Raw genomic sequence first — 27,854 nt, 5'->3', positions numbered from 1 at the left:
CGGTCATCAAACATCAATGCAACAACAATCTTAACAAATAGGAGACTCCTCATGTATGACCATTTGATGCATCCATAAATCTTTATTTTTTTCTTTATAAATGATTTTCTTACATTTCTAAAACCAGTTTGAAATATATTATAGTGGAACACAAAAATATCCCACAGTTTGAGTCACAACTGTGAGGAAAGGCATTGCCTCCTTTATCAGTAACTAAAAGCAGCAGAAAATCTGCAATAATGATTCAAATATTTATTATTTTCTGTGACCATGTCATGTGCATATATACCATAGAAACAAAAGTGATACGTGGGATTTTGAGAAAAATAAATCTTATGATTGTGGAGCTATACAAACACACTTGATAGATATGATGATGGTGACAGGAGAGACGTTCATTGTAGAGACCCTCTTCTGAACGTGACAGAAAAATAACTTAAGATAATTAATATTTTTTTTAATATATATAACTGGTGTGGAAACTCTTTTTGGAAAATATACAGAACAGTACTCCAACAGATCCATCATTACTGGATATGTTAAATATACATAACGTTGCCATATTTACAGATGAGCGCCCAAAAGTCCCATTGTTATGAGAACGGACAGAAAGCTGATTCAGCAGGACACCAGTGGTACAATCACTGTTTGACAGTAGAGGGCGGTATATTCCCATCTCTTGCAACAGTAAAGCTCAAAAGACCGTGTGGCAAAGAAAATATATATATAGCATTTACTCTTTTTAAAATGCAAAATTAGTACTTCAGAAAATCAAGACCCACACCATTGACATCAAATTCAAATGACTTTTCAAAATCAAGTTCCTGAAATAAGCATCTCGTCTGTCCACGTCCCTCCCACACACAGTTTATCAGTAAATTCAGTGTTTTTCCAAAAGTCCTTCCCAGGTCCCCTTTAGTCTTTACAATCACGACGATGGCATTTCTCCTCCTTCAACGGTACCTTCTGTCCCATTGGTTTTCTCTGTTGAATCTGAAGTTGGAAATATGGACAGAATTAGTTTAATGGTGCGTGTAATAAAACAAACATGGATAACATTGAGCTATTCAAGTGGTACAGCTTTAGTGTCGGTCCACCACGCTGGTCGAGACTGAAATATCTCAACTACTGGATGGATTGGTATTGCATTCTCTAAAAGAAAAAAAGGCGATCCCTCATTTTCCATCTCTTCCATCTTTCATTTCTCTAGTACTTTTGGTTTAAGACCAAATACCTGCAGTACTTCAACTCTACTTTGTGTTATGTGCTAATTAGCAAGTGTTATCCCAAATAATGTTGGGATAATGTCAAGAAAACCTGACATATTCTGGAGTTCTTGCATTACTCCAAGATAGCTACGCCTGCTGCTAATTTAGATATTTCGCATAATTTGCTAATTTTGATGATTAACACCAAACTGTGTATAGCTGATTGTATAGAAGCTGAATTTAATTAGATATAACTGCAACTCTGGTGGTTTTGCAACCATTTATATAATGGTAATTTACAGCTTGAAGAGTGATGTGAACATTCTTGCAGACTTGCTTATAATTATGGTATTACCCTTAGACAATGACATGTATGTTATCTACATAAATATCTGAAGAATGGCATTTTAAATTCGTTATGTTAGTGTGCTGACATCGACATAGCATTTAATCCCAATCAGAATACAGCTTCCTAGAACCTCTTACCTTTGGTACTCTCTTGTTGTGCTTCCTGTCCTGCAGTTTGCTCTGTGCCTTCACTGGTCTCAACCTCCTTGCCTCTCGATTTAGGTTTCTTTGCAACAGGTGGTGGCACCTTGACTTCCTTCTTCTCCACTTCGCAGATCACTTTTGTAACAGAGGAACCCTCTAAGTTCTTCTGTAGGTCTTCCTTGGCCTCCATCATTGGCTTAGTGTCAGTCACCACTTTCTTGTTGCTCTTGGAGAAGATAAAGCTTGCGGTACTGGAAGGGGACCTTTGGAGATCCAAGGGTGATGTTGCTGAGTGCAGACTGAGGCGAGATGCAGAGCTCTCTTTTGATCTGGCAGCTGTCCTCAGGCGAATGGCCTCCTGTAGGTTCATGGAAGGAGACGTGGCCATAGCAGGAGGGGACTTTTTCACAGGAGAGATGTCTGTGGATGCAGGTGGAATCACAATAGAGTGGGGCATGGGCAGAGTTGGTTGTGAATTGACAATGTCAGGTAAGGAAGCAGATGTAGGAGAGGTCACAATCAGAGACCTTCTGATGGGCTTTTGAGGAGCCTCATTACTGGCAGATGAGGTTGGGAATAAATTGCTTGGCTGCTGTTTCCTCATTGAGACCTCTGCCTGTGGTTGCTCTTGAGCTGTAGGGGGTTCAGGACTGCTGTTGATGGACCGCAGCTTGACCATCTGCAGAAGAGAGGGGGTGACAAGGGGAGTGGGTTCCTCTTGTACCACAGGGGCAGAGGTCTGCTCTGGACTTTCCTTTTCTGTGTTTGAAGGTCTAGGCTGATGCTTAATGCTGGCAAGACCCTGCACTGGTAAAGGTGGGGGTACAGGAATGTTTATGGGTGGAGAAGGAGCTGGTTCTTGAGCCTTTTCTGGTGAAGGAGTGGTTTCAGGAGCTGGTGGCATTAAGACTTTAGACGGAGGTGAAAGGGTAGCCTCCTGGGTTGGTGGATCATTAATTTTTGGGGGTACAAACTCAGATTGATCCTCTACGGGAGGTGGAGGTGGAATACTCTGAGGGGGTGTGAGAATACTGTTGGGTGAAACTGAGTTAGTTTCAGGTTCAAGCGGGATCTTTTCGCGAGGAACATCAGTTTCCTGCTCTGATGACTGGGGTTGTGATGGCAGGGGTGGAGGAGGTGGAATACTTTGTGGTGGAATAAGCTTGCTGACAGATGAAATCTCCTCAGAGGACTGAGAGGAATCTTCTTGAGGAGACGGAGGAGGAACCTCTGCAGAGGACAGAGCAGAGACCTCTTTGTGAGGCAGAGGGGAGTCACGGAAAAGCAGTGGAGGTAAGACTTCTTTACCTGGAGAAGGAGCTACTACTGTAACCAGTGGAGGAGGGACTTCTTTGACAGGCGACGGAGATACTACTGTAATACGTGGGTGGATGGTATCTTTAACAAGTGTGGGTACATCCTGAGCCACTGGAGCAGAGGACTCTTTGCGCTTCACAGGAGAAAACTCTACAGGTGGAGGTGGAGAAACCTCTTTTGGAGACGGAGAGATCTTATTAGTCGTAGGTGGTGAGACTGCTGTAGCAGGTGGAGGGGGAGCTGTATATGACGGGGGAGGAGGGATATTAAGGGATGGTGTGATCTCCTGAGACGTACTGGGTTTCTGTGATTCCGCCTCTGGGATCACCTTAACACTTTCTGTTTTCACACCTGATATATGAATGGATGACTTTTGTGACACCTGATCAGGTATATCTAGTCCTTCCTCACGAAAGGATGGGGGAGGTGGAAGAGGGAAATCCACCTCATCAGGCCCACCTAGGCCTACCTGTGCCATCGGAGGAGGAGGTGGGGGCCAGGATGACTCAGGGGATACAACTTTCACTGGAGAACCTTCTGTGGTTTGTCTGGTGACAGCTTGGACAGATCGGTGTGCTACAGGAGGAGACGGCGACGGAGAAACGCGCGCCAATGCAATGGCAGGTAATGTATGTATGTTTGTCTTTACATCTGTAACTTGGGTGGGTGTGCTCTTAGCTTCCTCTTCTCTCCTCGCTGTCAACCGTCCTCCACGTTTCTCTACAGTCTTCACTAACATTCCATTTAATATATCACTTACTCTGACTTTCTCATCTTTACAGTTTCCTTCCAAAACTACATTCTGAGCCTGTCTACCATTGTTCTCTATCTGAATCTCTGCATTCATAATCTGACTTTCTTGAACTTTCTTTGCATTCAGCACATCTATGGAGCCACTGACTGACTCCACTGTCACAGCGGGTTTTCTTTCTACCACTAAGCTCTTCACAGAGCCCTCCGTAGATACAGAGGGAGACTGCCTCTGTTGTCTTCTATCCTTTGGATTTCTCTTTATAATGGCGTGAAGGTTATCAGGGGCTGGGGGTCCTAAAAGCAACTCAAATGAACGCTTGCTATGAGCCCATACCTCGGGAGGAGGAGCTGGAGGTGCATGAACTTTAGGTGGTGGAGGGATGTTGAAGAGTTCTCTTAAGGCCCGTACAGATGGGTTGACACTGACTGTGTCAACTGAGTTAGAGTGATGTTCACCAGGGAGTTTAGAGTTTTCAGGAACCTCTAGCTGAGCTGGAAGGGGTGCAGCTGAAGCAGAAGAAGTGGACCCAGGAAATAACCTCTGAAGTTTTCCTAAGAAGCCTTTCTTGTGCTTTGGCGATGAGTTGGGAGGCCGTGTAGAACGCTGTGGGGATGTGCCATCTTGGCTGGAGTAGCCACTGGATGGGGAGATTATGTTGTTTAACTTCTTTTCCTTAAGAGGTTCCGTTTCTGCCTCCGCTGTCTTTGGTACCTGCAGCTGCGACTTGAAGGGACTGAATGAGCCTGTGGAGTCATCCAGAGAACTGGTGTCAGCATTGTAACCAGGGCTGTCAATAATCTCGGAGGGCGTTGTAGAAGATTCCTTTTCCTCACCTGGGGCTGAGTTACTATGGAGAGAAGATTCTCCTCCTGAAATTACCCTAACCTCTGCCAGATCACGTGAGCGCCGCTTCATCTTGCTGTGGAGGGAATAGGAACGACTTGGAGGAGGAGGAGCTCTCTTGGGCTTTATGACAGAGAGGCTACGCACAAACTGCCCATCTTTCTTAACCTCATCTCCCTTGATAATGAGCTTGCCATTGGAGGTATATTTGGAAGTCTTGCTAATGGAGGAGTGAACACTATTTTTGTCCCCCTTTGCAGTAACTTCTCTATCCTGACAAATATTTTGCTTCGGGGTACTGCTTCTGGAGATGGTTGAAGAGTCAGATACCAAGGTACCGGAGGAGTCAGAATTGCTCCAACAAGAGCTGTCGGACAGATTAGGATAGTTTTGGCGAGAAGCGGAGGTCCAGTTGGAGGCTCTGGAGGAAGTGGTTCTGGCTGAAGATGCTCTAGAAGAAGCACGGGAGGGAGCTGGGCTGGACAGCAGCAGGCTGCTTTTACTGACAGTGCGGACGCTGCTACGACTGCGGCCACGGCTGATTTCCACCACCTCGACAGATGGTGGCAACACAGCATTGGGAATAATCTTTGACAAGTAAGCAGCCTGAGGTGACATGGACATGACAGGGCTTGGCGGCTCCTGCTGAAGGCTGGATGCAGTGGTCATCCAGGGAACAGCTAAGGAATGAGGCCTCTTTCCACCTGTCAAGTCAGGGCCCAGGCGATGCAGCAGGGCCAGGTCATCCCTATGACCAGCATGGGAAGCATTGAGCTGCTCGATAGTGTTTTTGTTGAGAGGCTGGATGGTGTTCATGGCCCCCATTTGTGCTTCTGGCTGTGGACCATCAGTGGTGGAGCTGAAATTATTTTCACCATTATGAAGCTGTTCCTCGTCTAACGCTCGAGTGAGTCCCCAGGCCGCTCTGTCCAGGCCTAACAGATGTCAAGATGAAGACAAAATTAGCACAAGATCGATAATTAAGTAAGTTTTTCTTTCAGAATTAAGAAAAACATCCATGCTTTTATTTTTTATATAGAACCTTTGACATAATGTCTGTTAATTCCATTACATTCTGTAGCGCACATGAAAAACAATGTCAAACTGTAATTCGCAGGCAGACTGACTACATACCCAGCTCTCTCTGAACATGACGAGGAATACCCGCAACAGTTTTCCTGTGTCTTCTCCTTGTCCTGGACTTTTCTGACTTTTTCAAAGGTGTAAAAGTTGATCCTGGACAGACACAGACATGAGAGGAAAGAGGATGTGACTACAAACTTTTCAGTAAAAATCAGTGAAAATGCTGTTAATTTAATCTGCATCCATCTACACATTATCTAATATTTTTTTATCATTTCAGAATCTAGAATGCAGTATGTCAGAAAATAAAGCCAAATCCCCCATTTTAATTAACCAAACGAATATGCTGTATAGTACAAGAGGGGATATAAAGAGTGTCTTGGCTCATGGTTAGCTTACCTTGCCTGGAGAGACCAGAACGGATGGATCTTGTGGACACAGATGATTGTACAGAGACAACAGAAGTTGTGTCAGCGATGGTGCTGTCTGTCACAAACCCGCAGCTTTCCCCATCTGTTTGGGCCGTCATTGTCGACTGGTAAAAGGAGATTTATTTATTTTGTTTAGAAGAAATAATCACTTATATAACATACATTTACTGCGCATGCAGGAAAACTGAGAAATTCCCTGTGTGCCATACGACTTACAATTGTGCTTTCATTGTCTCGGTACTCCACTCCATTATTGGTTTCTGCAAAAAGAATAACACTTAATTCTGCAACTTTAAATTAGAAATTCCTGGCTGTGATTATGTCCTCTATTACATACCCTCTTCTACAATATGCAAATAGTTATGAACACACTGTGTAGAACAACTCCAGTTTAGTTTTGTACCTTCCTGCTGCATCATTTTCAAGCCTTCCAGGGCCTCAGAATGGAGGTCCTCCAGGTATTTTGGCCTGCTTGCCTCAATGAACACATTATCCGGGAATACCGGGGGTGCCGGGGTCTTGTCATCGTCATCTCGCTTTGGGACAGCTTGAAAACAGAGAGGGGGAAAAGAGATCAGGGTGGATCAACTCGAAGCTCTGTGTTAGTGTAACACTAGATAAGGGGGCCATATGGACAGGAGGAGAGCATTCAGGTGTCTGTCAGGAAGATTTAAGAACCAGAACGGTAAATATGTTTGAGCGTGAACACATGAGAGTGCGACTGCGAATTAGAGAAGCTGAAGTCAAGTCCCTCTTAGGCGAGATTAAACTCCAGTGACTTTTATAATGACTTTAAAGAGGGATTATTAAAAATCTATTGTCTGCGACATTTGCCTAGCTTATGCATTTTTATTTGCAGCTAATTTAATGAGAAGGACATTCATTCAATTGCTGTCACATCTTGTTTCTCTAGATGAATAGTACATCAGTTTGTTTTTGTTTGTTTTGAAGATGTATCATAAAATACCTAGAATACCATATTGAGAAAGCTTGCTTAGAGACACAAATTAAATTTAATTGTGAAGCTCAAGCATGACCAAAACCTGCATAACCTCTTCAAATGACTTCCTGTCATAAACAAACAAGTTGAATTTTAGTAGTGGTGATCTGAATCAAGAAACTGCACAAAATCACAAGAAGATGACGTACAGCAGCTTTATATTACACGACCTGTGGCACCCTCACCCCTCCAGGTCACAGTCTGGGATCAATGAGCTAACAGCCTGCCAAGACGCTTTTATGCAACAGTGACAGCTGCTCCACATTTAGCTACCTATGGTGCTCTACTTTCCGCACTGTCACTGTAAGACCATGCTGGAATTAGCCTTGACAGCCATGTGCTTAGTGATCGCAGCTAATTTTTACCTTCTTCTTCTGTAACAGCATTATGGCTGCTCATATATAGAAAATCCCCAATCACTATAAGCATATAAATATATATATATATCTATATCTATATCTATATATATATACGAATCATAGCATTATGTATCAGTAGAGTAAACATTACAAGCAAACAATGGTTTTTATGGTTTATAACTAAAGTAAATGACCACACTTTAATTACTTTATTGCCGGTCTTTTGAAAGCCAGTTGAACCAGCCCATCCTGGTCACAGTAAAGATATTTTAACTGTCTTGGCAGGAGCAATTAGCTTGACTCACAAACCAATAAAATCAATCCAGCGACTGCTCTGTTTTCACTCACCTTTCCTCTTGAAAACTGTAGGAAAGCAGTAGAAATCAGCCCTGGAATTATCAGCCAGAAGCAACACCATCTTATATCTTATATCAACAAAACTATGCCCAAGCTGAGTTAAAGAAAATTCAGATCTAAAGGTCTTGTCGGCAGTCCGTCAGTTCGAAAAACATCCTGGAATGTTCAAGGCAGGATGATTATCTTGCTTGTTTGTGATGAAGCTGTTATTGTCAGTTAGAGTCCATACAGGGCAGAGAAGGGCTCCACAGCCAATAGACAATCAGAGCTCAGACGCTAATCCTCAGCCTAATTCCTCCCATCTCACTCTGCTGTATCTTCCCCCCTGTCAGCGGTCAACGAGATACCCAGCATCCTACTGTTGCTCCCCATCTGCAGGCATGCTTGCCCCTGATTGGTCGCTCAGAACAGAGATCAAACTAAAATCAAACGTGTAAGCATTAAAGGAAACCGGGAGCTGTTGTCAGGGATTTGAGATGCAAGGGCGTCAAGGGGGCCTCCCTCTCACTTGAGAGGCTGATAAATAACTGTCAGTAAATAACACTACACTGCTTTGTTAGATTCTTCACCATTGACACAAGAAAACTATAACAACATCATATTTTTCTATACCTATTTAACTTGACCGTTTTGCCACAAGGGGGAGTAGGTGAATTGAAATGAAACTCTTGAAGGAGATTAAAAACATGTTTAAAAGGAGGCCTGAAGCTCCACCGCACATGGTCACACATGTGAAAAATGTTCTCTATTCTTTCCAGAGACACTTTATAAAAAAATGTCTCCGTGCATCCAGAACACAGACAATGACACAAATATTCATTAGCTGACCGCTAAGCACAGCCATCTAAAGAGGCACACAAAACAACGTTCTTAAAAATAGAGTTGCAGAGACCACGCAATCTTTCTTTCTTTTCATTTCAGCTTTTATTCTTTTTCATCAGGAGTCTTCAAACTCATCTGTGACTAAGGGGTTTGTTCACTTCCTGGTGTGCTGAGCAGACATGACATGGAATGCACGACATGTGAACAAATGGAAAACATTCCCATGGTGGTGATCCTGCCGAGTGAGTCACACAAAAGCAGTTTAAAGAAAAAAATAAAGGAGACAATCACATGTAATACTACCTCATGGAAACAAGTGAAAAGAGGGCATTTACAGCCGCTGCCGAAGCCGCCTCTTCAGCCTACAAACAGCTGATGTGCATGTGTTAGGTAAAGCCAGTCTAACGCTTATCTAGTTACCGTGACTAAGACCGGAGTGGCGGGTGGGGCACGGCTGAGCGCTAATGAGGTGCTCATATTATCTCTGCATCTGCGATTGCTTTGTAATTGTGTCCATATTAAACACTGGCACAATAAAGACACCATCTGTCACCGCTCGACTGTGCGGAAGCTCGACACATTAATGGGCTGCTAGTGATTATGTATTAACCCCAAACTGATGTTTACATCTAGCATTTGGACAAACACAGGAAATGATGTGAAAACTGCGTCACTGCCTCATTACTTCAGCTTCGAGTGAGGAAAAATAATCAAGAAAAACTTCATTACTTCAACCGAGACAGTTCAGGTTCAGGAAGTATGTTGCATCACCACATACTGTAAACAAGTAGTGTACAACACATGTGTTTGCCTCATCGTCGGGGTGTTTGTACAGAATTTAGGATTATTTTAAAGTAGTAATCTTGTAGTCCACATACCTAGAGTCTGGTAATACTCCACTGAGATTTCATTATGGTGCATGTTTTAAGCAGTACACAGAAAATACCTCTACATGCAATTAGACAGTTCCAGGACAGGACAATTCTGTCCAATTGCAACCAATCAGAGACATTTTTTTTGTACACAAATGAACTATGTGTATATGACTACGTCACTGTAAGTAGTAATCTGTTCTTCAGCACATAAAGCCCAGTCACACAATTTGATTGTCTGGGCCATAATCTGTTCCCTATGGAGTGACTCCAGAACAACTTTCCACCACAACAATTTAGTGGACAGGGGAAGTTCAGGCTGTCTTCCACGCTGAAAACAGGAAAACATAATATGTGTAATAAAAACCAAACCACATTTTGCCATGTTGCTTGAAAGTTAAGGGATCGCTCTAAAATCTAGTTAAGTTATCAGACTCACATTCTAATGCTATTTGCTTTATTAATATTTACCGTACGTTTTGTTGGGGGACTATTTTTTAACTTAAAACAGACCAATAGAAAGCTACTGAAATTTGTATTCTAGCATGAAGGACACAATACAAGTTATTTTAGATTCACAATGCATATAATTAAAATTCACTTTGAAAGAAACAGCCTGAGACAATTTCTTTAGGTATGGAACCACACACAGCATAGATATCTGCATAGACAAACTAGCATTGAAATGACTAGAATTGCCTCTTGGGAACACACACACCTCTCATCCCTGCCCTAACTTGCCCCTCTCTCTTGTTTTGCACTGCTAGGCAGACAACCATGCAGAGACATTCTCTCCAGCTCTGAGGGTGCTGTCTGCTCGGTGCTTAAGCCTCTTTAATCAGCACAAACCAAATTGAATGGACTGTGATAACAGTGGGAAAGGGCTAAAGGCTCACTGTTTCTCTTAAAGCAAGCATGGACAGCCTCGACGCACTGGATACATGTGCTAATGCATCCTGTCCAAAGCTCATGTCCTGCACCGACTATTTTCACGCCCTTGGTTTTCAGTGAATTAAATATAAACATCGTGGCTAAAAGAAAGGAAGCAGGATGGTGTGGTGTGACAGGGACCACAATCCAGGTAACAGATACACCTGCATCATGTGGCACGCAGGGTTACACTCTGCTTCACTGACAGACAACACAATCGGTACCAGCATGTATCAGATACCACCAAACACTGCATGCCTATTATTTTGCAGGTGGTCACTTTTCATACCACAGTTGATGCCGCTGCATCACTTCGCAAGTGAACCACTCCAGAGAATATATCTATGAAGAGAGTCCAAGAAAGCATAATCAGTGCCAGCTTCATAATGATAGTCTTCAATAGGTTTAGTCATAAGCAAATCACAAATCAAATCCCATTAAAAATGTGCACAAGTATGGAAAACATTCAGGCCTGCTAGTGCCTGTTTATACGTAAACACACATTTGCTACAGTCTCCTTCTTATGTGATAATAAGAGACAGTAAGAAAGTAAGAAAAGAGCTTAACATTCTTGTTAGTGTAACAAGAGGAGTGAAGAGAGACATCCATAAAAGCGCAGGCGTACAATCTGTAGCATCTTGAGAAGTGTTGCTTCAACATGTTTTTTTAGCTAGTTGAAAAAGTTTAGAAAGTACCAGACCGTTTTAGCCACACTGACAGCAAGAACTGAGGGCTACAAAGTCTGTTGGTTGCTCCAGACTCTTAAATCTCAACAGCTATTTGTAATGAAATTGGTTACAATTATAACCAGTTATGGGTTTCATGCTGCCCAGGACATAAGGCCTAATGGAAAATTTTTTTAAAAAAATTGTAAAAAACACAATATGTACAAAAACTGTGCTATAAATGTTCCAAACTGTCAACTGAGGATGTAACCTGGTAACCTTTCTGCTAGTGTAGTGGCACATCAAAACTTCACAACAGGTCATTTTTAAAATGTCTAAATACTAATAAAACTTAGAATACGGACAAAACTAACGCCGGGTGATGAGTTATGGCTAGTTACTTCTCAGCCTTAGCTGATAACCCCATGTTTATTGCCTATTAGCAAATGTTAGCACGATGGCTCAAGCTCACAAACTTAGCTTGATGCACAACTGTGTCTATCTAATGCTGCCTTCAAATGGGACCTTGTTTACCATGTTCACCCAAGAAATGTCCATATGAATGCGCTCCTCTTGTGATAACCACAATCTCGAAAGCAGAGAGTACACAAGTTGTCACAAGTTGTGACATGTTTGCTAACCTTTCACATTTTCTACTTCACGTTATCTGCCTGTCAGCTTGCTAAATTGTTAGCCTTCCAATTAAAGGCAGCAGAGGACCAGGCTCACATAGCTGTAGTCTGTTGTTTACCAACAAACCTTAGCCATCAGAATAAATTACATAATGAAGCAAGTCCTGGTAAAACCTTCTTGACAACTCTGAGCAATAAAACAACAGCTTGTGCTGATGTAAACTGGGCAAGTAGCACCATTATATACAAGCAGAGATCAAGCTTATCACAGCTCCAGTCCTTGAATGTTTCCAGAAAGAACTGGGTGTTCTCAGTGCTGGATATAAATGTAGTTTCTCCCTCTGTTTGCACCTTTACTAAACTCAACAAAGTTATCTTAAGCAAGGGTAAGAAACGTCTACTATCTACCATTGCTCCAATACTGACAAATTTAACTGCAGAAGTCGGTGACTCACCAACATTTCCAAGCACATACTTATCGGTCTCTCTGCAACATTTTCCTTTCGTGAGAATAGTCTGTACAGTCGGTGCAAGGCCGCGGTAACATATCTGCATATCTTGACAATGAAACAATGTATTATTTCATAAATAACCGCTGCTTTTGGCAGCCCTGCTCAGTTTGGTAACAGTGACACCAGACATTAGAAGACTGCAAAGAATAATAGGAACTTGATGAAATGAAGCTCACACTACTCGCACATTATTCAAATGCGACTAGGGGGCAAACTGGCACTCAGGGAACCTCTCTGAACATTTGAGTGACCTAAATATGATCACCTCTGCCATTTGGGTGTGGTAGCTCTTCACGTATTGTAATACAATCCCACTAAACGCTCCTAAAAACCCTGTGATTACATGTAAGCATTTGTGAAACTGTTTACTATACAGGTGGTCAACTACAGAAATTCCCACGGAGGCAGCATCAATAAGATTCTTACAAACACACATAACACGTATGATAATTGTGTGTTTGTGTCAGTTGTTTATACCCCAACATTGACTTTTTAACATATTAGAGATTGGTCCCTCTCTCAAAAGTATCGCCAAAATTGACCTCATCCTTTCTCCATTACGGGGTTTTATTTTACACATGACAAAATCAACAAGCACTTCTCACACAAAAGCTAAATAACAAGAGAATCTTTGAGAGCGATGCTTCTCCCTGAGGCGACATTGTATAAAAAGGCAGTTGATTACTTCCCGCCATGAAAGGAAGAAAATGAAACTCAATCAGAAGTCAGTTCTCTCAAACCAGTTCTCCTGCCCGTCATTGTTATTCTTTCATACGGTGTTACTAGAGTCCAAACGTGTTGCACTTTGCGTTGTCTTTGGCCAGGGTAAAAAAAAAAAAAAAAACACATCTGGCATAATGTGTAGTATGTGTTTATTTCACTCCGCACAGTTGTGTCTATTACTTTTTGTGTTTATTACAAATTGTTCTGTATGGTGTGTTGACGATGTTTTCATCCACTCCTCTAAAATCTCCTTCGCTAATATGTGCATAGAGATGTTTTTACTTTGTGCACAAACTACTTGTACCGTTGGATTCATGAGACGTGGCGGCGAGTTTGATCTCACCACGGTGCAAATATCAGCGAATCTGATTAAATTCTACAAAGACAGCTGCTGCAGCCAAATGTAGCCAGTTCACATTCAGCCTGCTGACACACCACTGTTTCCTTAAATAATAAGACACGTTTGCCTAGAGGTGTATGATGGAGAAGGTCATGTTGAGAGAAGCGTGGCCCCTAAAGCAAAATAAGCTATAAGATTTTACAAGTGAAGAAAGTGAAGCCAGAAAAGGCTCGCGGTTTCAGAGTGTCTCCAAGAGAGTGGTGACGGTAAAAAAAACTAGGCTCGGGCTACAATAACTGAGGAGGTGAACGTGGGTAAGGTTAAAAAAGAAATTGTTTGACATTGACGATGCAAAACAACAAATAACAGACCAGAAGAATAAGAGGGAAACTGATGGAGGACAGGGACCACCTCATTTGACAGCAATGATAGTGCAAACATTCATAAGTGGGAATCTTCCAAGAAATTAGTAGTGAGAGTTATGGCATCCAAGAAGGACTTCCACCGAGAGGTTGTTGCTTTCAGTTTGTAAGATAAGTATGATTCTGGTAATTAACAATCCATTTTATTCAAACGAAAACAACAACGTATGGGTTGCTTTTTTATAGCTTGATTATGATCAGTATAAATTAACAATATTAAATAATGTTATGGGTCTTCTTTTATTTATTTTTTTGAATTTTTTTAACAGTTTATTTATTTATTATCTCTTCTTTTAATTCACATCCCATTGACTGTGTACACCAATCAGCCACAACATTAAAACCACTGAGAGGTGAAGGGAATAACATTAATGATCTCGTTGCAATGCAATGTTCTGCTGAGAAATCTGGTCCTGGTATTCATGTAGATGTTATTTAGACATGTACCAGCCACCTAAAACATTGTTGCTGACCAGGCAGCCCCACCCTATAGCAATGACACTCCCTAATGGCAGATGAAAAATAGCTGTCCAAGCTGTTGACCGGGCTTCCAAACTCCCCATACCCCAAAATGATCAAGTATCGGTGGGATGCTCTGGAACAAGCCTGACCCACAGAGGCCCCTTACCTTGGCCTATAGGACCCAAAGGCGTCCTGGTGCCAGACAGCCTTTGCCCATTTCCACGTGAGTAACAAACAGTGCGAGAGGCATAAGGGCGAACTAAACAATATTAGGCAGGTGGTTTTAATGCTGTGGCTGATGTGGCAAAATATTAATCAATCCCATATTTGAGCATACAAATGCGTGCAAACAGTTGCTGATTTAAGCGTACACACTGCAATGTCCAGCTCACCCGAAACCTAAAATCTGTATTTATACTTTCTACACAACACAATCCTCCTGTGCACCTGTAATGCAATCTAGCAGATTTCATATAAAATCTGACCTGGTCACGAACCCATAAGAATCTACATATCTATCATACAATCGTATCAAACCTGATGTCACAATGGTTCAACACAAAACTGCTTTAACAGTAGGGAGCCAGTCAATACAGTCAGGCTTAACAACGCTGTTCCACTTAAGCACGGCCTATAACTAAATACTCAACAAAGGATGTGAAATTAAATGGCTCACATGATGACATCCTTGTACGCTAGCTAAACAAACTCTCTCTCACACATACAAAGGACTCTCTATTTCCAGCTTCCTCAAAGAAATTTCTCAAAGCTCAGGAATGTAGGGAATCTCTGAGGGAGGGTTTAGAGCGAACAGGTGACCTTTGAGCGTACCTTGTTAGGACTTGGTGACCTAATCAGAGTTAAAAACAAGGGAATTCCTCTTAAAGCACATTATGATGGTAAGACAGAGAGAGGGAGCGAGCGAGAGAGAGAGAGGCCAGAGTTGCGTAAGTGAGACTTGTCGTCGAGTTTTACAGGATTGAGTAAACTGACAACATGGCACGGACATAAATCACTCTCAGACAAGTATGGAAAGAACCACGTTGGTAATAAGGAGACAAATGGCAGTGAATTAACTTGGAAAGACTGATGACCTGTGCTGTCTGGCTCAAGATGACACACCGCAAAGCTATCGGAAAAGACAATACAGATTTATCGGGCTTAGCGCACTGAAAAGTCCAAGAGGCCAGGGTTTATCAACCCAAAGCCTGCTACTGTGCAGTTCCAGCTCTGGTCAAACTCCATGGCCCTTGTTTACAGAAACACATTTCCATTAGAGCAAAGGGGAAGGTAAGGCTACACAGAGTTTGATGATCACCCTGACAGAGAAATCTAGATCAACCTGCAGTGTCAGTGAAACTGAAAACAAAACGGGTTAACTTCTCTGCTTACTTTCTTCGATTCGTTATTTCACGGCCTAGTATCATGTGAAAACAAACACGTATCAGCAGGGTTGGGACAGAGTTTTGCAGTCCAAAACTATGCATTTGTATGCCCCAATTTGTTTTCTGCAAAAGAATCTTTTAAAAAAACAATAGATGCCAATATTTCAAATGTTAAATGTTCTAACTTTGACCAGACAAAACATACTATAAAACTGTCTGGACATTAACTGCCTTCAGTACTTGTTTTAGATACTGGCACACATTTAAGTTCTAATTCCTCCAAAGAAATTAGCCAATTTTAGGAAAAAACAAGATATTAAAAGAGCGATGTGGCAAAGTCGACCATAGCTTTATGAAAGGTTGAAATAATGTACGGGACTACAACTAAGAATTCCTTTCTTTATTGATAAACTGGCTGGTACTGGCTGAGTGATCATTCGGTCTAAAACAAAACGCTCGTTAACCGAAAGCTGAAGGTGATAATATGAAATGGCTAGCTTCCTAAGACCAACAATCCAAAACCCATAGATGTTGCTATCATTATCACAATTTCCAAGTTCGAACTCTGCAATTATATTTGCCTTTAACAATTAACCCATTACCATTTGGTATGCTAAGAGATTAGTTAAAACATGTAGCAATGTTGTATCTATGGTGATCTGTCTAGCATTAGCTGAATCCAACATGTTGGACTTGCACTGCGTCCCGAAGTCAGAGCTAGAGCTTTGATAGCCAGCCTAACACATCCTTGACTCATTCATGCACATCCTCTCTTTGAGCCCCCTTGGGTAACAGTGTGTCAGCGTGAAGACAAACGGCTTGAGGCGAGGGGTCGGGAAAAACAGAGCCCCTTGTTCCTCCCTCGCTGCAACGGTCCTGGCATGGCTTTTAATTAACTGGCATGGTGCCCGCCATACCAGGCATTTATTGGGAAGGAGGCCCCTCTGGCATCAACACAGATCATCCTCAGGGGCTCAGCTGGAGGTATTCGATTTTCCAGGCAACTGTGCTACATCGCGCCACACAGGCTCCCGAAACAGATCTCCTCTAGATGCATTTGGTAACTGCTGAGCTCCTTCCCAAATCAGAGGAGGCGTCGGGTGAGGAGTTGCTGCGGTTGTTGCCTGGACCAGCGATCCTTACATATACACCATGTTCATTGCTGAGGGCTCAACAGCAGCATATGTTTATACACTAAATCACAGTTAATAGCCGACGTTTCTGGATTTATACTGATATATTTCTGTAACCTTAAGACCCGCTGTCTTAGAGCAATTGACATATCATTTAAAAGTATTTACTGTTGCTGGCTGCCGTCACAGCAGTGTTTAGACGTTGGTTCCAAAATATAAAACATCCAGATATACTTCTGTAAAGTTGAGTGCATGTGTTCAAAGTTGAAGGAGAGGAATTCCTGACCTCTGCCCAATGTGGGAGTTGGCCTCTGAGCCAACCTTGGCGGAGGAGAAATACCTTATCTCTCCTCAGAGTTTACTCTCTCAAGCAAGAACTCTTACTCTCACACTGCTGTCGTGACCAACAATGATCAGCAGCCATGTGGCACAAAGATTGTGTAATGCAGCACACGAACGCAAGCTTCAGTAAACGCTGACGTGTTCGTCTATGCATTCATCATCTAGCGAAGCCACAGATGTGACTACAGCGTGTCTATACATAATCGTCTTCTGTTGTGGCTATTGTTTGACAGTTTGCGACTGAATGAGTCCATGGAAATCCCCCGACACCCAACCCGCTGAACTACCATGATCTGAGCTTCCACTATGAGGAGACACAGCAACAAAAAAAAAAAACAACTACAGGCGGAGCCTTCTCTGTCTGTAAGGCAATTAGCCCAGACTGCAGAAGCACTGCCAAACAAACACACATAAAACAGCCCGGAGCAACTAAACACTGTTTGTACGTTGGTGTTTTTGCACAAGCTGACTCTCTCTCGTTTGTGGGTTTAAGTTCATACTGTACAGTTCACTCTTCACTGAGAAAAAAAAACCTGTGTTCACAAAGAGAAGACAGGACCGGTATAGTGCAGCACGCTGTTATATGAGTGCACATCTACAAGCTCTAACAAGATCAGCCGAGCACAGCTCTGGGAAAAGAGTGTTGCTGCAATTTTCTTAGGAGAGTGTGAACACTTTTGGAGTACATGCGCACATAAGTTAAAATGCGCCGCGTTCCCCGTGCCTGTCCCGTGTGGAAGGTTGCCACGGTGCTGTCCTTTACCCTCCTTGTAATCTGAAGCCCAGGTAAGAGAGTGATGGTAGTGACAGAAGAACAGGACAGACAGAGATTTTTATTTTTTTTTCTCACAGCAAACAAAGCGGGCTCGAGGTCAGAAGACAAGTAGGAAGTTGGTCTGTTCAAACATCCTTCCAGTGAGCAAACACACATGCCTGGGTGGCAAAGCACGATATTCAAAAGGTTCCCAGCACTTTATTCCTACTCATCTCAGCTGCCACGATACTAAACTGCACTGCTCAGCAGCATATTTTAGAGTCATTTCCTTTCATTTGTCTTATTCATGTCAGTACAAACTGTAAATCAGCTGGCATAAACTCAGCTGAGATAGGGAATTTATCACCAATTTCTAAAGTGTCTTCGTCCGTGCCTTTGTTTATGTGGGTGTCAGAGGTACCTTATCTCGTGCTGAAGACATCTTGACATGTCACGGTAGGGAAACCACAGGTGCACTAATGTTGGCTGCATTCCACTTTCAGATATCTTGCTCTTTGCGCATTCAGGTCAAGGCTTACCGGGACATTTCACACATCATTAAAATGCCTGAGATATCTCTAGATTTCTCGCAAGTCAAAACGTCCGCCGTGAAATGAGATAATTAAGCTGTGTCAGTCATTTAAAAGGCTGAAACAAACAACCATGTTTTGTTTAAATAAATAAAAATTGTTGGTGTGTTTGGCTTTCTGTCCTACATTATTACTTCTATTATTAAGATTCAAAATTCAAGTAAGAGTGAATATCATCCTGTGGGTTCTTACCATGACTGTTTCCCTGTGAATGGCCCTGCTTTCCTGCCTTCTGTCCTCCCTTGTGTCCTCCCTGATGCCCAGCGCGGTGCCCATCCAAGGCCAGGTCGAGTGCTGGACCCAGTCCCGGGTTGTCCCTGTTAGAGCTGAGATCCTTCCTCTTCTTCCCCTTCAGCCAGCCAAAAGCTCGACGCAGGGAGCGAGTGCGCTTCTTTCGGCCCCTTTTCTTGTGCTTCTCCTGGGCGAAAATATCAACCACATCCTTGGGGAGCAGGTCCCCGAACCCCAGCGAGTCACGGTTTGACATACCACCTCACAATGGCGCTACGCCCTGCAGAAATGAGAAGATGGAGAAAGGACAGGAGGCAGACATTTAATTTAAAAGATCGTTACTTGGCTCAACTCAACTCAACTCAACTCAACTCAAGAGGCTGCCACATTTAGTGTTCCTACAATAACGAACATATCATATAATTACTGTCTGCTCTCTAAGTTTGATTTCCTAAAAATCAAGAGGCCGTTTATTCACATGTGCGTCCACAGTTGTGAATATTGGTGCTTCCAGTTAGAGCTCACAACATGATTTGAGAAAAGCTCGACAGGGCAGAGCTAGCAGTCAGATCTATTAAATACTATAAGCGTTTTACAGATCAACCAGAAGTTGGTTAGATCTCTACATGTGTTTGTGTGCATATCAGCCACAACATTAAAACCACTAAAAATCATTGACCATCTTGTGACAATTCATTGTTCTGCTGGGAAACTTTTGGACCTGACATTTGAGTGGATGTTACTTAGACATGTAGCACGCACCTAGACCAGACCAGACACCCCGACCCCATAGCAATGACACTCCTTGATGGCAGCAGCCATACCCAGAAGGATGCAGCCTGACACAGGCACACACACACACAATTGATTTAGGAACAACTCAAAAAACACGAAAAACAGCACAAGGTGTTGACCTGGCCTCCAAATTCACTAGATCCCAAACTGATCAAGCATCTGTGGGATGCACTGAAACAAACCTGGTCCACAGAGGCCCCTCCCCTCAACCCATAGGACCCACAGGCCCCCACTAACAACATTCAGGACACCCTCAGGAGGCCCATGTCCATTCTCTGATGAGTCACAACTGTTTTGGAGGCACAAGAGAGACCTACACAATATTAAACAGGTGGTCATAATGTTATGCCTGATCTGTGCGTGTGTTTGTGAGTCTACATGGGCACTGCTCATTCAGCTCGGCCTATTCAGACCCCCTCCTGCCTCCAAACCAAACTTCACAGTTCTGCAAAGAAAGACCTGGCACCGCTCCCTTCATTCCATAACGTGGAGTCATAATTCACAAGGCCACACCCGTAAGCTCATGAACTTTTGCAGACGGGCGCACCAACACAAGCACAGTAGGAAGAGCAAAAGAACAGAAAAATAAACAACCACCAATGGGCACAGAGGTGTCATTAATGAACAGTGTGCATTAATATATCAATGCAGTTTTTCCTTTCAGTTGTTTCACTGTATGAGCTCATCGCCTTCCCTTTGCTTCCTTCCTCCGCCTTTCACCTTGCTAAACTTCCTCACTTTGGGGCAGATTTGCCTTGCTCCTGGGAATCTCTGTAGCTTACACTGGGCTTCTTCCAGCAGCGATTTTTATTAGATACTTATCTCCAAATCACAGGCTCTAAGTAGAAACAAGCTCTTAAGATGACAGGAGTCAGAGGTTGTAAATAAGTAGACAAAGGTTGGAGGTAGGTGGGCGTCAAGTCAGACTGTGAGAATCATGAATCTCCACTGCTGAAAAGTTCCGAAAAAGAAAAAAAAAAGGATTTTGGCTGCTGCTGTGCTGCTTTTCAGTCAAGCATGAACAACGTTGCAAAGTGATTTCTAGTAACGTGTGAGCAATTTAACTAAACATCTTGCAGGCCCATAACGAGACATGAAACTTGAACCACAGAAACCCACAGTATGTCATGTTCTTGGAGCGTGACTTTTCCAAGAAGCCTCTCATTATCAAAGTCCTGTGTAACGCACAAAGAGGAAGTAAGAGGACTCTGGTTTGGATGCATCACACGGAACATTTCAAAGCAGATGTGCACGTTTTGAGGCCAGACGCCTGACATAATGTACTCTGGCCGTAAATTAACCTTTTTTACTTTCAATCAAATCCATAGTCGGAACCTTATTGATGGCAGAGAAAAAGACACGAGGAATAAACACAGAGCATGCCTGTGCACTAAAACTGGTGGCTTCTATAGCTACAGTCCCGCAATCCTGCATTCATAAAAGTTATAAAGTTTATGAATTTATGATCTGAGGACGTAGTTTGTGGCTAGTTTGGTTAGGCAATTGAAGGGAAGTAAATGGCTTGCACTAATATAGCACTTTTCTGCCACTGAGTGGTACTTAAAGAGCTTTACAGTGTTTACAGTTACTCATTCACTCATTCACCACCCACGTTCACACAGACATGGCAGCAGAGCTGCCACAGAAGTTGCTCCTGGCAACAAGGATGGGATTCAAACCGCCACTGCTTCTGGGAACATACCGAGAAGATAGAAAGCTCCTTTGGCTTATGAGCGAAATGAGTTGCACCATCCCTGAATCTTGGTACCGCATGACACATCCACTGTCACGAATTCTTGGTAACTAGCGCTGCTCAAAAAGCAGGATGATGGCAGATGAGAAAGTCATTAATTTTGCAAGTTTAAATCTAACCAGGTAAGAGTCAAGATTCATCCTGCAGGAGACGTGAATGTGATGGATGTGATGGCTTTACTCTACAAACATAAACGGCAATCCATCCAGGAGTTGTTGAAGTATTTCAGACTCAACAATGCGGCTAATACGGAAAAAGAATGGAGTTAAATCTTGCAAAGACATGTTGGCATTCAAACTCCTGTGAGGAGTACGAAGCTCAGTCTGAGAGGCTTAAGATGAGCACTTGAATGCTTTTCTAAACTTTAAACATTCGTGGGCGTTTTTGAAGTAGTTTGTTATGTTAATGTGGACCATGAAAGCACATCTGAAATAGAACAGTTGTACTGTAAGGAGTGAGTTGTAGTGAAAGGCCAATAACAAGCAAGAGCATCCATCTTCTCTAGAGGAAAAAGTACCAGGCCTCACCCTGCACCGAGCCCTGTGTTTCTCCTGCTCCAAATTACAGTCATTTGGACATGACTAAGAGTCGTGCATCTGTACTGGCTACAGTCGGCAACAATCAGACGCCTCTCTAGGGAGAAGAGGGGCCGGTTCATTCATTTATAGCCTGCGGCTGCTGAGAGCATCAGCTCCTCGTATTACTTCCATCTCAGACCTGACCAGAGTGAAGCCGAGAGCTCTGAGATGTGGTGGAGACCACCCAGCGTACCGGTCTCTGTGTAGTCTGGTCACAAAGAGTTGCCTCATGCCACCGTTGCTGTGGTTACACAAAACAACCTGCAATTTTCAGTTTTGCAAACAAATTTAGAGAGTGACGCAGACATTGGTGCCCCTTTTCTGTTCTCCAAAAATTATTAGCGAGTTATTTGGTCTTTTTGCCTTTTGCCCACGGATTATCAAACAGTTATTTAAGTAGAGTCCGCTTCCAGATAATCTCAAAAGTAAGTCATAATTTCCTTTATAAACTAAAGCACCGACATCTTAATTACAGAGTTACTTCATCGTCCTAGTAATCCTTTAACCACTGACCACACCTCTGGGTTCATAAAAGTCGGCACAAAAGAAGAATTTAACAGCTGATCATTTGAGAAGATCTGAAGCACAATTTCCTCGTCCATACACACCACATCAGCGTGTAGCATATCATCATGAAGATCGTGATCAAGCCATAAGCTGATTTGCAAACACAACAGCTGTGTGGCCTCTCTCTATCTCTCTCTTTCTCACACACACACACACACACACACACACACACACACACACACACACACACACACACACACACACACACACACACACACACACACACACACACACACACACACACACACACACACACACACACACACACACACACACACACACACACACACACTAAACCTGCTGTCGTTTTCAGCCTTGCCCCGTTCCTGCAGGAGCAGGCCTGTGTTCCAACATGCTGTTTACTTATCCTTTACAAAAGACGTCAGGCTTCTCACAGGACACACAGCAAACCTCAACACAGTGTGTCAATACCTGCAGCACTGACTGACTGTGTGACATTGACAGCGGTGTGTACACACGGGGCCGAAGTAAACGGGGTAGCTGATAATAGTTTACAAAGCGCACCGAGATAGACTGAGAAACTGCACTTTTTTTTCTTTTTATTGATTGTGTACTCCTCGCAGCTATACGTCACGCAGCTTGAGGACACACATTCCAGAGCAAATCTGGGTCTTCTCTCCACATTTGCACAGCGGGTCGTCAAAGTTAAAGCACCGACACCTGCCTTGCCTAAAGCAAAGCGCTGTAGCACAGGTTACGCCGCAAATCCAGGTTAATACGCCGCAGATCTCCACCTTACACCGGGCTCTGCTGAACCTATCAGTAACTAGTGTAGAAAGGAGAAGAGAGAAAAGCCAGTTGATCTGAGAACTGCTTAAAGTCCAATTGACTTAACTGCTCACACCCTGAAAAGTTCTCCATTAAAGCAGAATCGCAAATACAGTAATTCCCAGTATTTATTTTAAACAAAATGCCTTTAAGGTGGGATTTACATCAACGGTTAGTTCAGAGAACTGAAATAACTCTCCCAGTTTCTCGTTTTCAGGAACCTATTTAAATATTTTAAATAGTGACGTGAAGTGGTGAAGAGCAATACATTTTGGGTTAAACGATATTTGATCTAGCAAAAGTTGAACGGCAGACCAGCACAACAGCCCTCACAAAACATACAGTGGACTCGCACAGGGTTTTTTTTTAATCTTCTGCAAATATGAGCCATACGATTTTCACAGGTAGTGGCGTGGGCGACGAAGGCGGGGGGAGTGGGGGGCGCCCGGGAACTGTAACTTCTGAGGGCGGTGAGTCACACAGGGAAGCGCTCGGAGCAGACTCCACTGCTTCGTGGGGAAAAGGTAAAGCCAAGAGGGAGTGCCAGAGATACAGACAGCCGCCTTTGTTTGAATTAGGACTGGCTCAGTTTATCCAGGAGGCCGTTGTCATCTACGCCTGTGCTGCTGGTTTCACATGGCATGCCTCGCACCTTGCAAGGTTAAGGGCGGGCAAAATATGGTTAGTCTCCGCAAGAAGAGGGAAATAACAGAGATGAGACAGGTTTATTTTTCCCTTGTAGAGCAGGAATGCTCCTTCCTCTTGCAGAGCGCAGAGGAATACTCGTGACAGTAACAGTTCATTTGGAAAATTATCGTTTTTACACTTCACAGTGACTGTGTAAAAATGTTAAGCAGTGTGAAAACTGGTGTTGCTGCACGGCACCTGCAGGCATCAGTCAGGGCGTTGGCTGTCTTCTCCGGGCATTATCAAACAAAGGAGAATACTGCTACTCAAGAGAAGACTTAAGCAGCCTTGTCTGAACTAGAACTCTGCACACTCATGTGCAAACAGTCGCTCGTACAATATGTGCACTGCGATGGATGACAGGGCTACTATAGGAGATTAAACTGGAAATTGCGACAACTGGAACCAGGGACGGTCTGTGATATGATTCATTTCATGACTGAGGAGAGCTACGCAAGAGCCTTGAGGTTGATTAAAGACTTCCCACCTTTAGGGGTTTTTTCAGAGTACACTTGAAAGAGAAGATAAGAATAAAAACAAATAACGACTCCAAAAAGGCTCACGGTAATTTCATTTTCAAGAATCCGAGCCTAAAAGGTCTCCAACTGTGCGGTTTCCCACCGACATATCAGCATAAACACACAGTGGCAAAGGACTTGGACTGAACATTACTGACATTATGTGGTCCCTTTGTTTGCTGCACAGAGGATACAGTTTCAGGTAATGACAGAGACGAAAATAAACACATCAACACGGCAAGACAATAGTGACAGAAATAAAGCAAAAATGCTATGAAGTTCACTGATTTTGTAGACGTTCTGTGTGTGTGTGTGTGTGTGTGTGTGCGTGTGTGTGGAAACGAGGAGGATAGGTGGCACCATGTAGAGATCTGTGGATGTGGTAATGCAAGTTGGCGTGCTGCGAGGCCGCCGTAGCCGTGCAGCAGCTTGTCTGGTAAGAGCAGCAGCTGCATTCCTGAGAGATTGATAATTACCGACTCAGGAACTCTTCTTTCCAAATCTGCTTTCACCCTCCCGACACACACACACACACACACACACACACACACTCACACAACACCTCCTCCCCTACTCTTGTCTCTTGTTCTGCCTTGCACCCCCCCCCCCCCCCCCCACCCCCACTCTGCCACTGCCACACTTCCCTCATACAGTCAGACTGAGCCATGACAGAAAATGGATAATGGCTGGCACATGGGAGTCATTTTGAGATAACATTATAATATGTGGTTGTGTTCCCCGGCTGAAATTATTGTTCATTGTGTATGTGTGTGTATGTGTATGTGTGTGTGTGTGCGTGTGTGCGTGTGTGTGTAGGTGTGTGGGTGTGTGTGTGTGTGTGTGCCATATTTTGCCTCTATGGAAACAGGACAGATTGAATCACAAAGGGAAGGACTGGAAGTGGGCAATACTGAGCATTTTTCTTAGGTAAATAAAACCTCTTTTTTTTGGTAAATATGTTAAATTACATTGTAAAGTAAAGGTCAGTTCTGTTTGAATCCCAATATACTTTGTTTCAACAGTTAATAATCCAAAAAAAAGGACTTTTTAAAAAAAAAAGGAAAAAAAAAGAAAAAGAAAAGAAAAACCTCAGTTTTCCCGGGCTGAATTCCAAGATGGCAGCCAGCAGTAAAGCGTCTTGTTTGCTTTGCTTCCAGGGGTTGCCAGGGGTCTAAGTCTGGACCGCAGCCTCCGTGGAGTTTAAGACCCCTGAACTGGCAGGTCAGATCCGGATAAAAAAAAAACACTGTTGTGCAGCAGTGGAGACCAGCTTGCGGACGAGGCAAACACAGCTGGACAGTGGGGTTTAAAAATACATCCTGGCATCTCAGTGTCTCCCAGTCAAAACAATATCCTTTCAGTCTGAAGCTCTCTCAGTCTGACAGTCACCGGGGCGGCCAGAATTCCAAGAAAAAAAACGTGGCGTGGGAATAAAAGCGTCCTGAGTTTAGACCGGGACTCTCAAAAGAACAGTCTTATGGTGCAAATGGAATAGGAGGTCATGCATGTTTTGCACACTCTCATCGACATTTCCACACCATTGATTACATTTTACGCAAGTGCTGATAAGGGCCCGCCGATGATGAGTTGCTCATCAGCTAATCCCTCTGATTAACAGCATACAGTGTCCCACTCATGAGCCAGGCGTTTCCCATCACTGCAGGGCCGCAGGACACACAGACATCACTCATACAGCCATGAGTCTTTGTCTTTCCTCACCTTTTCACCTTTCCTCCACTGAGCTGTGGTGTGCGCAGCAGACAAGTGTAAATTCGAACCTACCTGGCTGCACCATTTCCCCAATAACCTGAACACACTGTCTGGCTTTTCCTTTCAGGGAAAAACTGAAAAACTCATCGCTGTATCTTTGTTTTCATCTCCTCACAACAGAATTTTGGGTCTCTAGCAGGCTCTGCCATACCTGAAGGGCTTACATAATACACCTGTAATCTCCACGGGTACAAGCCCTTTCATAGCAGGCTGGAGGATGAAGGCGCACCAGTACGCGGCACGCCCTTTTTAAACAAATGGCCCAGTCTCAGCCTCACCTACCAGAGGGTGCGAGAGAAGTGAAATTAAAACAAAAAACATCCCCCACCAACTGTTGCAGAGTTTTGGGAAAAGTTTCGATTTGCTTCCAGTGCAAAGTCCAGGGGATGCAGCAGACAAACAGAAAGGAGGGGAGGGGAGGTTGCCTCCAGTAAGAGGTCCTGGGGTGGTCCTGTTATCTCTCTCAGGTTAATCAACAAGCAGTCGATCCATATAAGACTATTACAGAAAACTGATTGTCACTGACTGGCTTAGATTAAAAGTGTCAAGGTGTTAAGAAGTCGTTTGCCGCTGGGTCGGTGACGGAAAAATACACAACACAAAAGTCCTCATTGTCATGGGCTCCATAGTTGAGAGAAGCACTACAGGTCTTAGGTTACCACTGCTTAAGATCCCTCAAGGCCAAGCTAAGCAAATCTCCCACACCTAGTTTTCCATGCATGCCTTTACTCCACCTCCTGCCGTACATTTGCACCAGATTACCCTTTAGATCACCGGGTTTGACATGTGGGGACTGTTTTCTTTAACTTCTAGGCTAACTTTAAATACAGGTATGTGGTCTATGTCAGAGCAACTGACTGATCAGGCAACATGGTGCAACAGCTTCACCTTCTATACATCGTCAAAAGTTGGTCCATAGATTCTTTTCAAAGTTTTAACATTTTTGCTAAACATTCTTTTCCGCAACCTATCTCGCCAAGGTGTCTCTTTCGGAGGGTTTGCCTAACAGCAAAAAAACATGTAGTCGTTCGTTAAAACCGAGACAGACAGAAACAAAAACAAATAGTTAATCACCCCACCTTGTGAAACTTTTTAGATCCGGATGGGTTGATTCACCCACTCTCCATTTGTAGGGTCTTCCTGCTGCGCGCTTCCTCCACAACTCCAAACTTTTCACGGTCCTCGTGAAAACTTCAGGTGAATCATTTCCGTGGAGAGAAAAAGAAATGCACGCTTCAGGAAACAAATCAGAATCCGGATTTGTTTCCCAGCCGTCGGTTCAGTTCCAGTTTTGTTGGTTGTCAACTAGAGTGTCTCCCCTGCTGTCAGCGCTGGTTGTCTGCGGACTGAGCCGGAGAGAAGGGGGAAGGACGAGATATCCGGGCTGCAGTCGACCTGCAGCTCCCACCTGGAGCGGTGGGCAGGTAAGGCGAGATGCCGCGGCCAGTGTTGTGGTGACATCTAGCGGCGGAGCCAGGGAACTACAAGCAGCATGGAGCATGAGAGGAGCGTCGGGAATTTTCTTTACCTTCAATAAGTAGTTTGCATTTCCAGCTTGCACCGACGTATCAACATTTTATGCAAAGTAAATGAAAGATATTCGTCCTGCTTTTACAAATTGCACATCCTAATCCTTTGGATATCAGATCAGAAAGCTGATTCTGATTCTGATTCTGATATACACAGAGATATGCACTCTTCACAAAAAACAAAACAAAAAACAATACACAAAATGAGT

At 43.4% G+C, this 27,854-nt stretch overlaps 1 protein-coding gene across 2 annotated transcripts; it reads right to left on the bottom strand.

The window, feature by feature from the left end:
- Positions 1-56: 56 nt before the first annotated feature.
- Positions 57-27,450, bottom strand: LOC311505724 (uncharacterized protein). Of its 2 annotated transcripts, none has more exons than XM_084569450.1 (8): positions 27,196-27,450; positions 18,621-18,939; positions 6,532-6,675; positions 6,345-6,388; positions 6,097-6,232; positions 5,749-5,850; positions 1,695-5,549; positions 57-993 (listed from the first exon to the last, which is right to left on the bottom strand). In XM_084569450.1, the coding sequence occupies exons 2-8, from the start codon at positions 18,913-18,915 to the stop codon at positions 929-931; spliced, it is 4,641 nt and encodes a 1,546-aa protein (XP_084425576.1). In that variant the 5' UTR covers positions 18,916-18,939; positions 27,196-27,450; the 3' UTR covers positions 57-928. The 2 variants fall into 2 exon arrangements, with proteins under 2 accessions (XP_084425576.1, XP_084425577.1); XM_084569451.1 differs by lacking the exon at positions 27,196-27,450 and adding an exon at positions 25,435-26,319.
- Between the last annotated feature and the right edge of the window lie 404 nt (positions 27,451-27,854).

This window comes from Chelon labrosus, assembly GCF_963514085.1.
Source record: "Chelon labrosus genome assembly, chromosome: 20".
NCBI lineage: Eukaryota > Metazoa > Chordata > Actinopteri > Mugiliformes > Mugilidae > Chelon > Chelon labrosus.
This window is presented reverse-complemented; position numbering and strand designations above follow the sequence as displayed.

Coding starts and splice junctions, on each gene's coding strand:
- LOC311505724 (XM_084569450.1), bottom strand. CDS start 18,915: ATGTCAAACCGTGACTCGCTGGGGTTCGGGGACCTGCTCCCCAAGGAT. Junction 6,233..6,344: donor GAGACAATGAAAGCACAATT/GTAAGTCGTATG, acceptor TCCTTTTACCAG/TCGACAATGACGGCCCAAAC. Junction 5,550..5,748: donor TCATGTTCAGAGAGAGCTGG/GTATGTAGTCAG, acceptor GACATCTGTTAG/GCCTGGACAGAGCGGCCTGG.